Source organism: Hirundo rustica, chromosome 7 (assembly GCF_015227805.2).
Source record: "Hirundo rustica isolate bHirRus1 chromosome 7, bHirRus1.pri.v3, whole genome shotgun sequence".
Classification (NCBI taxonomy): domain Eukaryota; kingdom Metazoa; phylum Chordata; class Aves; order Passeriformes; family Hirundinidae; genus Hirundo; species Hirundo rustica.
Window position 1 is genome coordinate 27,148,379 of NC_053456.1, and position 12,377 is coordinate 27,160,755.

General features: G+C 40.6%; 1 protein-coding gene across 4 annotated transcripts in view; it reads right to left on the minus strand.

Moving 5' to 3' along the window:
• The window catches only part of SPATS2L (spermatogenesis associated serine rich 2 like), a 147,064-nt gene that overhangs the window by 45,677 nt on the left and 89,010 nt on the right, over positions 1-12,377 (minus strand). For all 4 annotated transcript variants that reach the window (XM_040069701.2, XM_040069703.2, XM_040069700.2 and 1 more), the window contains one exon: positions 2,335-2,398. In XM_040069701.2, coding sequence (XP_039925635.1) covers positions 2,335-2,373 — 39 coding nt within the window. In that variant the 5' untranslated portion in view covers positions 2,374-2,398. The remainder of the gene's footprint in view (positions 1-2,334; positions 2,399-12,377) is intronic.

A 12,377-nucleotide genomic window follows, 5' to 3' on the forward strand; every position in this document is an offset into this window, starting at 1 on the left:
TAAAAAAAAAAAAAAAAAAAAAAGAGAGAGAGAGAGAAAATGGCCCAAAAGCAAGTCCTGAAGTTTAAACAATTCATGATATTTCTCTGGATCAAAACCAAAGTCACATGGCAGAGATGAATGGTTATTCTGGGGAGTGCCTGATATTCACTCTTCTCTCATTAAACTAAGAGGGCCTAATTGTTGCAGGAGACAATACATCACTTGTCTTCCTCAGTCCAATTGCTTCTTCTTTGGAAGCCCTGTAATTCAGATTCTCAGCACCTCTTCTGGTGATGTACTAGGTTAATGCTTGAATAACTCCTTTGATTTTATGGATTTTGGATGGAAGCCAACGAATTTGGCTCATTTTATCCCTTAATCCAGTGAACTCTAGTGCATATGATATGAACTATGTATAACACTCAGTCTCTGAAAACCCTGATACAAAAAATAAGTCCTTACTTATTTTCAGGCACAGAGATGATTGTGTTATCAGAGGCAAAAGGAAGAGTGGCATAGTGAAGGAAGACTACAGCAAGGGCCAGGGCAGAGGGAATTATTCTGAGAGAGATCCTGATGGTAAACTTCTTATACTAGTTATGCAGGCAATTAATGACCTTTGTGTCTGCTGAATTGGAGAACTTAGGTTACTCCAGAAAATCTGTGCATTATATGCATGAAAATATGGTAATTGAAAGAGTCCTGGCTCTCCCACAAGAGGCTCACAGCTGCAGGAGTCTCTGCCAACTATGGAAACTTTCATTAGCCTTCCTAACATCACAGGCCAACATTTATATAAATCTCTTGGGGGAGAAAAAAGATGATATGAAATAGAATGTTTAATCTATTGACACCATGAACTATTTCAGCTGAAATGCCAAGAATGAATTACACAAGTATCACTACTACAGTAGCATTCTCTTATGACTCAAATTCAGGGCTGGGGCTTTACAGAGCCTGGGCTTGAGCGTAATGTCCAAAATGTCTGCACTGGCCTCACAGCACTTTTAAAACAGTGGCAGAGGTTTTACTTTCTTGCATAACATGAATCTGATCAGGGAGAGAACACAGAACTGAAAAAAACCCCCAAACAACCTCCCCTCCCCTTTGGCATAGGGATTTAGTGGCATTAAATACTGATGGAAGATACAGGAATAAAGAGTGGAACAATTTATAATAGATTGTATCAATCCAATTATTTTCCTGCCTTAAAATGCATATGCTCAAAAACATTTGATTTTGGGCACTCCCAGCAGGTATCACACTTGGAACAGCAGATATCTACCGTAAATAAAACTACTGTTGCTGTTCCTCATTCTTAAACTTGCAAAAGACAAACACATGATTTGTAAAATTCTGCACTTGTAAAACTGACTTAAAGAAAAAATTTCAAGCTACACAGTAAGTATGCAGAGCTTCAACTGATTTACTGAGTGGTATTTTGAGAATTACTGTAGTTTACCTTTGAGCACTCTGGCACCAGGGAAAATAATTTAACGACATTACTTTCTACTGCAAAATCATCATGCTGCTCAATTTTAAAACCCTGTGCGGTTATTAAGGACTAAGGAAGATATTCATCACCAGATGAATAAGACAGACATTTATACTGACATGCAAATCCTCAAGCACAATGAGCAATTGAGATGTTAACAACAAATGTAAGGTAAAACTACTCAAAAACCAGGCACCTGTGGCAGTGCAACAGGTAACGAACTGTTTCCTGTAAGGAGAGATGGAGCAAAAGAATTTCTATGGTTAGATGGCCTCTTCACAATCTGCCTGCTAGGAGTCACAAAAGATCTCCTGACCTACCTCATATCCTAATTAGATTTAGGTCCTTTACTGCTCCTGAAAGGGTGATGAGGCTCTAGCTCTAGCCAAGGATGTGGAGAAGATCACTCAAGCACATGGAATGCCATTAAAAGCAGACATACCTTCATAGGAAAACGTAATCTACTCTTTTCAGGTCCTGCACTTTTAGGAATTGCTTTAAGTATTATAGGTATAACATTTTTTAGCAGAAAATTATTTCTGAAGGGCACGTTTCTTCAATGCTTGCATTTTGTACAGCAGCAATCACCCTAAAGTGCCATTCTCCACAGCATCAGTGTGCACAGGAATTACAAAGAACAAGAGAAGACTAGCTGACAGTCTCTCTGCAAATAATAAAAATGCTTCTTGTCAAGCAAGATTCAGATTAGTCCTATCAATACCTTTCTGTGTACTTAACTTCATGCACAGAGTCAATGCATAATAAAGTTCAGTATGTGATCCATGTTGAAAACAGCAGAAATTAAACATGTATGCAAATATAATTTTGGTTTGCATTGTACTGTTACTTCAACCTACCTTTTCCTTGATATTTACAGGAGAATTGATTTCTGCCATCTCTACACAGAGGAGAATAGTGTCTCTGAAATGAGAAAAAAAAAATCAAAGAGATTAATTTGGACGTTTTAGACCCAACCTGCCAAAGCTACACCTGTAGTGACTAATTGCATATGCTTACCTGTGAGAGAAATGTGAGAACACAATGTCCTGCACAGCAGTGCTCAATCCTGCCAAAAGGTAAAGCTAGTCCAAATTTCCTACCTTCCCCAGATTAGTTCTGCAAGCACATTCAAAAATGCCGTATAACTATGAATCTGGATAGAAGGTGTATCACACTTCTCCCAGCCACACCTCCCATACCCTGTTCTGAGGCTGTAAAGAGCAGGAGCACCTTAGATGAACTCAACAGCTCCTGTTTTCTCATTCACCAGCATCCTCAATTTTTGCCAAAAGAATTTATCAATTAATGCAGTCTTAAAATGCAGCTAAATGTGCCAGGAGCTTGGGCTGACAAGTACTGCACGGCTGTGTGTTGTTTGTTTTTAATTCAAAACTAATTCAGAGGATTTAGTCACACAGCTTCTACTGAAAGTAACAGGGTCTGTAAATCTAAATCTCCTAGTCTTCTCTGAAAACTTAGGCACATGAATGGAATTTGCATGTGATTAAGAAACCCTGCAATATGCTTTCTATTTCCAGTTATGTGGCTGGGTAAGTGAGAGACACTACCACACGATGAAGAGTTAACACAGGGAAAGGAGTCCCGTTGCCTAATCTTGCTTCTATCAAAACCAACTGCGTTAAACTTCACCAGGGAACAGAGCTGAATCTTCACACGTTAAAACTAAACCACACACAAAGAATTGCAGCAAAGACTAATGCAGGTTTGGTTCGGTCACTCTCTTTAACTCTACTATACACTGATAGAAAGGTATAGGTAAAGATATATGAGAATGAACCCTTAAATTCATTCTAAGTTTTTAAGTTGGAACACCTCCTTTTCCCCATCTGAGCATTTGCTATGTTGACTGATACGTGTTCCAAAAATTCTTCTAAATCTCTTTTAATGCCCTTAAACAATCCTCCCTTAACTTCTCCTTTGAAACACAGAAGTTTAGTAGAGCTCAGACTCCTGAAATTAAGCACTTCTCCTACAGTGTTCACTGACTACATTGAAATCTTATAATTAATTTCTGTATGCACCCATTTTCTAACTAAAGAGATGAGAGTTGAGGAAGCATATGGGGAAGAGATAATAGGAAAAAGAAAAAGAAGTTAATTTGAGTTTTGGTCTGATGAAGAGCCAAAAGGCAAAAGTAACCATTTCCATTGCCAGCTATTAAAAAGACATGCTGGAAATGAATAAGGCTGCTCGTGCCACCTCTCTTTTACTATAGCATGAACAGATGTTCTATTGGAACTCAAATACCTTTTACCTGTATTAAGTCAGTGGCTGAAGTGCTTAGCTTGTTTGATAAGCCTTCTTGGCACCTGAGCCAGTGTGTCACTCTGAAGGCCTTACTGCCTGCTGGTATCTCAGAGCAGAAGGTTGCCCTTCCTGCCCCTCCCTACATCAAGAATTAACGAGCTCAAATTAGTTTCTTTGTCAAGCCCACCCAAAGGCTAGAAGCAGAATTAAAAACATCTGGACAGAGCAGGAAGGAAGATCACACAGGAGGCAAGTTCAGGGCAGTGCCATTTCCAATATTTAGTGGGTTCCAATGACAAAAGAAAGGCATTGAGAAACGCTTGTAGCCTGTAGTCCCTAGACAACTTTTTTGATGTACTTCTTGTCTTTCACTGTCAGCTATTTCTCATGCCAAAGGGGCAAAGAACATGAGATATAGGTAATCGATTTTCCCATGCAGACTGGAAAAGTCAGCTCTAAAGTTACTGAGTCTTCATCTCCCTTGCTGCCTCTCACAAAAGCATGGCTTCTACCTGGCGACATCAAAACCATGCTGGATGGGTCCTACTCTCTGTTTAAGAGACACCTGTAGGGTAAGGAAGAGTTAAGGAATTTGCCTGGTTTGCTCTTGTATCTAGTACTGAGCAGATTCTGTAATGTTAGAGACAACTGATCAATGCACTCTTGCATACTGATTCAAATACACTTAATCCAATCCAGCACCTCGTAACAACATTAACAAAAAAAAAATAAAATCTGTTCCTGAAGAAACAAACACACAACACAGAAACAAGCTCACTAAGAGAGCTAAACTCTTCTGGCCTTAAAAGTTTCATCATCCTACAAACCCCAGTAAGAAATGGGAAAAGATCTTTGTCACTTTAAATCCTCCCCCCCTTTTTTTAATGTATCAATTTTTTACCAAAATTGTACATTTTAAAACTTCCATTTTATTTGAAACAAATTAACCCAAATAACGATACTCTGTGAAAGCCTCACGCCTCTCAACTAAGGTTTCTTCAAAGATAGTAGCTAAATAATTCTTGAAATTGAAATTAATTTTGCTGATTAAACCCTACTACTTAACCAATTCTACTCTTTATAGCAACGCTCTGACTTGATTTAAAACCAGACAAAAAAACTTCATTCAACACCTTGCCAGAAATCTGATGTGTCTCTTCTCTGCTGTACACTGCAGGTGTTACTATGATTATAGCCTTCCACCAGTAAATGTGGTGCTGATTCAGCTAGCTTACAAAAAGGCCTGGCATGCTACATGAAACATACCCTCTGCTTCTTTCTTCTTTTCCTTTTAAGATAAAGAACTAAGAGGACACCAGCTTTTACAAACAGACCCATTTCTCTACACTTCACACACTTCATTAATATGCATATTACAACTGTCAAAATGAAGATGCTTAAACTGACTTTGAGCTATTTTTCATTCACCTTCTCCAAGGACAGATAATTGAAATAACATACATAAAACACTTGCTCATTTATATAACTCAGTCCAGCACCGCTTGTTACATAAAATACAGATGATACATTAAAAAAAAAATGTCAATGCTGCACTAATTTTTAAAAGCATCATCCATTATGGCTATACTTAATAAATAACAAATTTAATTTCCTCATTGCAGCACCAGCCGATTTAATGACTTAACTAGTGTTTTTTCTCTAGCGTTATTTTAATCTCAATATTTAACAATTACTTAGTTTCTAATCCTGTTGCAAAAGACTACAGCACATCCATAATTTTATGAACAAAATAGTCCCACTGAAGTTTACAAGCTTTATCTCCAAGCTTGGATCTACATTTGAGCCGCTACATTCTCATCCTGAGTTCTTCAGCAAAGCTTCTTCCTCTGCAGGTTGTGGAACATCAAAACAGGACCCTCAGCTGTGCCCTAAAGGTGCCTAAGGCCAGTGGAGAACAGGAATTTACATGCCACCCACAGCATGTTTGACCACAAAAGAACGTTTGGAGAAAGATCCCTGACAGAAGATTTTCTGTACTGGCCAACATATAGTTAATACAAGTACTAAATTTAAAACACACAAAACATATTGTATCTGAGAGATTCTCAGCTTGAAACTCAGCTTATGTGCTTTGTCTTTTTCCACCATCTCCTGCTTGCATTTCTGCTCCTGAAATGTCACTGCGAATCATGCCAAGACTTCCAAGAAAAAGAAATTAATGAAAAAACCCCCAAACAACTATAAAATCCCTTATATAAATGGGTCATTAATCTCTGATATGAATTTCCAAATGCACTACCTGGAGCAGATCTCTCTCAGTTTCTCATTACATCCTGACCTCCAATACTAACAGGGTGTTTTTTCTAAAGCTATTACACACATCCAAATGGCACCTTTCACTTGCCTTGTAAAATGAAGCATTTCAACAGCATTCAAGAGAATGCTGCCGACAAGACTGGACTACTTTTGGCAGTTTTACTTCTCCCCCTCTACCAAATGAAACAATTCATATTAGTCTATGCAGGTTTAAGCTACCATGAACGTGAACCAGGGCATCTACGGTGCTGGCACATCTCTGTCCTGCTGACCTTAACTGTAAGCAGCAACGTCCAGCAGGCAGGCAGTTACAGGAACGGCCTTTAACCACTGCAGAAAAATATGTCAGAGCTCACCTGTCACAGCTTAGAGAACGTGGCTGCTTGCCCAGCCTTTACAGAAGTTTCCTTTCTGTCTCCAAGCAGCAGTGAAATCCCACTGCGTTAAGCTTCCAAAGAATGCCCCCCACCTTCCCACTGGTACCAGCATCAGAGGTGTTTGGGCCACAGACACCTCCCAGCCAGCCAGGCCCCCGGGTAAAGCTGCCAAACACTGCATTCTATACAACATTACGGACGGGGGGGATTGCCTGCATCTCAAGCATCAAAGAAGCACAACAACAACTCCGCGTCTTGACACTGCTGCAAAACCTGGCACATTTAAATTTCGCACTTCAGAACTGTCAGATGCTCCCCACTCCTAACAACACCACCAAAAAAAAAATCTCCTTGCAAATCTACAGAGAGGAAAAGTAGTTTATGAAAGCATAAGGGTTGCCAGAAAGATACAATTTGTGAAAATACTCGGTCACAGTAAAGTCTATCAGAGCGGAGACCGTGTGTGACACCTGCTCCACCACTTCTGACATCTGAAATTGCAACGTTGGCAAGGGGGATCAGAAAATTCCCCATTAAACAGCACATAATAATCTGCTGTTAGGAGGATTTCCCATCTGTAGGCTTATGGATGAATGCTTTCCTACGCTCCAAAAAATGTCATAGTTCCTCATCTGCCCACTGCAACTGTTTCCTTTTATAAGGAAATACTACCCCTGCAAACCAAGAATTCCAGGTCTAACTGACTTGACCCTTGCCAATGCTTCTCTAATCCCAGTCACTGAGTGAGCTTTGTCTATTAATAAAAGAGAAACTAGAGATTACAATTTTGTCACTCAATTTTTTTCACTAAGTAGAACAACACCAGAATACGAATTTTAATGATTTTCTATTTTTAATTACAGATTGTTTTCTCATGTCCAAATAGTTCAGTCAAAATCCCCCTGCTCCAAAAAGCTAGACAGGTATGGGCAGAACAAAGGAACCACAATTTTAGAGGAACTTCAAAAAAAAAGAAAAAAAAAAAAAAAAGAAAAAAAGAAAAAAAGAAAAAAAGCTAAGTACCTGCGCTGGTTTTGGCTGGGATTGAGTTAATTTTCTTCACAGTAGCTATAACACAGGGATGTTGTAGTTATTGCCAGCATTTCTTACACAGCACTGAGACCGTTTCTGCCTCTCACCCCACCCCAGCAGCACGGAGGCTGAGGGGCACAAGGAATTGGAGGGGACAGAGCTGGGACAGCTGAGCAAAGGGATATTCCATATCATATGATGTCAGGCTCAGCATACAAAGCTCTGCCACTCAAACCTCACTCCCATGGGGAGGCAGTGAATGAGCAGCTGTGTGGTGCTTAGTTGCTGGCTGGGATTAAACCATGACAGTAGCTAATGAGATTGTAGCAGCCAGCACCATGCTTTCATCTTCTCTATTTCTACCTTCTCTACAGAATTACATCTCATTTTCAAATGGGATTCTTATCCATCCATATATATTATATTACACTGCCTTGCCTGCAGCCGTCCACATGCCTCAGGTAAAAGCAAAATCAGCAGAATCAGAGACACATGGCCTCCATTTCACATTTGACTTGGTTTCTCGTTATAAAGAAATGCTATTAGGGAACAGCACATGAAGCCTGACATGAACACAATTTTTCTGACGCAGTTTTAAGCTAATATTGTGGCACCAGAAAGACTGAAAAAACTCCGAGAGTGAGATTCCAAAATTCAAGCATTTCAGAAAGGAATTATTTTGGTTTTCACTCAGATTTTATTTAAATAGAAGAAAAAATTAATTAGGTCAAATGGGCAAGCATCTGTATGCCACTGATTGTGTAACTACAAGAAATACCAAAATTCAGACATTTGTCTTCAGTATCTTGACATTAGCAATGGCTATGATGTTCTATTTGCCGTAGTCTTGTATCTAAAGATAAACACAATAATTTGATGTATAAACATAACCAGAGTCAGGAGCACCCAGGCCATATCAACAAGTGTCCCCACAGCTGTCCTTTTAGCCTTTTGTCACTAGGAATGAACACACCTAGTAAAACCAACATAAAATGCTATTGATACACAGCTGGTGTTTTCCAGTACCGGTCTGTATCTTTCTAATGCCTGCACGTAGAAATTTTCTATCCACACCATCATTTGGTATTTCCTGGCTTCTGGAAGTTTGAGATTAGCCACTTCAGACTACTTAAGCACCCCAGGTAAGTTTCATGACATCTGAGGCCTTCAAAATCCTTTCTTTTAAATGCCTTCATAAACATATGTATGGGAGTGCACACACATTCCAGACCATTCCCCATTGGCAGAGTCCCTGGTCACGCTTGTCTCAAGCACAGAATGCAGCTGTTGCATTCTCCCTCCTGCTCAGCTATTGCAGCCAGACTCTCTACTGGTCATCACACTGCCTGAAACCCACTGGCTGCAGATCTGGGAACAGGATGCAGGAAATAAAACGTCTCACTGATTCCACATGTAGCTCTGGATTCCTAGAGAAAGAAGGCTTATACTCCCCCATTGTTTATCACCTCCTCCTGAGGATTTCTGAATTCCTGACTACACAGCCTTGAGGAAGAAGCAGATGTCTCAGATCTACAGCCTTGCAGGCTGCTCGCTTGGAAATGGGCACTAAGGGGTAAAGGTTTGGAAAACGTGCAGTGGTGCATCAGGAACTCAGTTATGCTATTTAACACCATAAAGTCCATATCTGAGAGACCACAGATCTGCTGGAAAGAAAAAAGGGACAAAGGTGAGAGTGGGATATGTGAGGAAGGTCAGTCCTTAGTACCTGGATCAGTACCCTACCGTCTTCTATCCTCCTCAGATTTCTGCCAAGGGCAGGAATGGCTCTAAGCAGGTACCACAGACACTGCCACGTCCAGTCAGTATTGCAACAAAATGGTCAGGCACCAATAAATCCTGTACCTCATTCTGATAAAACCCATTGCTCTTTGACCTTGTTCATGCCCTCCCCTTTCTAAGCAGAGATGGTGCTGTCCATGTAACCCAAGGAGAACCTGTGCTTCTCCTCTCTTGTCAGCTGATTTGCCTCCTTCCCTCTCCCAGTTCCAGTGTGTGAGAGAAGCCAGAGCACTGCTTATGCGGGCTCCAGAGATGTGGTGTGTGAGGGATCCTCAGGTCCTCCCTGCACTTGGTGTTGCAGCTCCACTGTATGAGAACCCAGCAGAGGAACGCTCTAGCCCTTACCAAGGCCACATTAAGAGAGGGTCAAAAGAAAGCTACTGACTGGCACCTTCCCCAGACTCCATTAATATTTCAGCCAAGCAGTTTACAAGTATTCAGTGATATAACCATATCTTTTGATACGGACATCCCAAAAGATTCTGGCTGTATTTTCTATCACTGGCCCACAGACAACAACTCACCCTTGGCTACAAGTGAGGCTGCTAGCAAACCCTCTTCCTGTACAGCCTTTGAATGCTGGGTCTGTCCTATCAGAGCAAAGCTGGTCAACTCTGGTCTCAGTGTGGTTTCCCCTGAGACTGGTGTCACTGTACGAGCTGGTGCTCACTCAAGACAAGAGAGAAAAATATTTTCATTTTATAGTAAGAAATTATCAACTCATTAAAATCTTTGGAACTTTGGAAAAAACGAGGAGTCCTGTTCTATAAATGTTTATATAAAGAACATGAAACAGCTCAAATAGAAGAGACAGAAAAAACTCATCCCAGCAGCCCAGTAACAAGGGAATGTCTCCAGCCTACAGAGACTGAAGATCTAGTGCCTGTTCCAAATCTGCCTGCTGCTACACTAGAAGAGTACTTTAACCCCTAGGCCATTCTTAAAAGAAGAGGATTTCTCTAAAGAGTTTTCTTGTTTCCCTCAAACACATCTATTAGCCTCCTAGAACCAGCTAAGAGCCAGCAAATGCATATCCCCACTGCAGAGCTCCAAAGGTAGGAAACTCAGCACCACTGCAAAACTACCACAACCGCCCAGGGGCTGCTCAGGATAAAGTATCCACTTGCTGGCTTCTAATGCTCCTCACTTCAGGGACTGCACCCAGGGGCTCTATATCCTCCCCAGTCTGCAGGAGAATGTTGCTGGAAGCCTAGACCCTGTGTTCTGCTGGCTGGCATCCTAGAGGAACATCTGCAGAGCATCACTGTGATTCAGCATAATCTGAATTTCTGGTTTTACTATGTATATCATACTAGTAGAGCTGAGCCCAATTGACAATAGATGAATTCAGCTACATGATCAGTAAAATGGTTCTCTCTGATAGGCAGGAGGGAGGGATAGGGGTTCTAGAAAAAAAAAATTCAGACTGAGAAAACTCACTTTCCACAGTAAGACTTGCCAAAATAAACATTAGCCTCTTGCTCTTCCTCAAGCGCCTCAAAATATCTTCCTAAGCATGCTGATAAAGACCACTGAAATAGCAAAAAACAATCTTCTCAAATTCTACATCTGCATGACCTTCCTGCAAAACAACAAAAAAGGTTAACTTTCAGTTTTTACAAAGGAGGTATTATCTTCCAAGTTGCTCTTGCCAGGGACTCGAGCTATTAAGCCATTTATGCTGGCTCTGATTTCAGCTCAGAGCAGGATGCCAAGAGACAGCGTCGGTTCATTTGCTTCCGCAGTTGCCCAAACGTGGACTGCTACAAGAGCACGGCATGGGAATGCTAACAGGGAACTGAGTAAAGTGGGAGCATTACTTGCCTCAATCACAGCGGCTTCTCTAAACAGTAAGAGCAGAAGTACAAAAGTGAATGTCAGGAAGTGTTCAAATCACATTTGTTTTGGACATCAAGAAATAAATTATCATGAGGAATCAAACTCCTACCAGAAATTATCATGAGGAATCAAACTTCTACCAGCAGTCTGGTACAGTTCAGTAAATTCTCAAGCTTGGAATAAACCTCAGGTTCAAAGATGGTCCTGGAGCTATTCTGATATCAGCCTTCTTTCTATTAAGTATTCAAAGTCCACATCACCTTTCCTTCTTGCTCAGTCATCTCTGGAGAACCAGTTTACTGTTGTTAGATGTGTAAGGCTGACTCTCAGCAAATACAATCCTTTGAATTCGAAGAGCTACATGGACTTGAACCAGCTGCTTGCTGGTCCCACAGGAGCCCCCCCAGCTGCAGACAGAGAAGAAGAAGTCATCAGAGCTGCCCTGACCAAGCACACAAGGAAGCACCACAGTCATGATGAGTTGGCAAATTTACAGTGAGTTTTGGGAAAGGAAGCACTTTACCAGAGCTCTGAAAGTGCTGCCTGAATAAAGGGCTTCTGATGAGAACTGATAAAGCCAGATGCTCAACTGGAGGCAAGACAGACCTGAAGAAGCCTTAGTGTGGTGAGACCACAGGTAAGTAACATATATTCAAAGTATAGGTAAGCATACTTAATGAATCAGTGAGGTTATGTATATGCTTAAAGGTAAATACCTGATTTGAATGTGCCAAAGCAGTCTGAACCTTCCAAAACCAAACACTGAAATCAAATGCAGTCTTTCATTTTCTATAACCAAGTCACCTCATATAGCTCCTTTGAAGAAGATGCAAATTTTTCCCTGAACAGTATTTAAATTATATATATTAAATATGTATGTACACACACAAAACATACGCACATAAAAGCTCTAACAAATGTTTACAAGTTTCTCTAGGAGAATGACCTGATGTATATCCACAATGAACAGACACAGGCCCCAGTATTCCCATATTAACTGCACCTGTAGAGTCAGACACTAACTACACTGTCACCACCACAGACATTTTGATATCCTCAGATTCACAACAAATGCTAGTCTTCCTCTCCTCCCCCACCTTCCTACTGCCAAGGTAAACACTGATTTTCTGATGTTAACAAAAGGTATTCCTGGAAACAACAAAAGCACATAAATAAGTTAACTTATAATTACTTATTGTTCATGCAGTCCTTCAACCTAATTGCTATTACACATGAACAAGCAGCTATTAGAGCATTTACTGGACTTTGAACTGCACTTTTTATAGGTAAAACCCAAAAGAAACCCA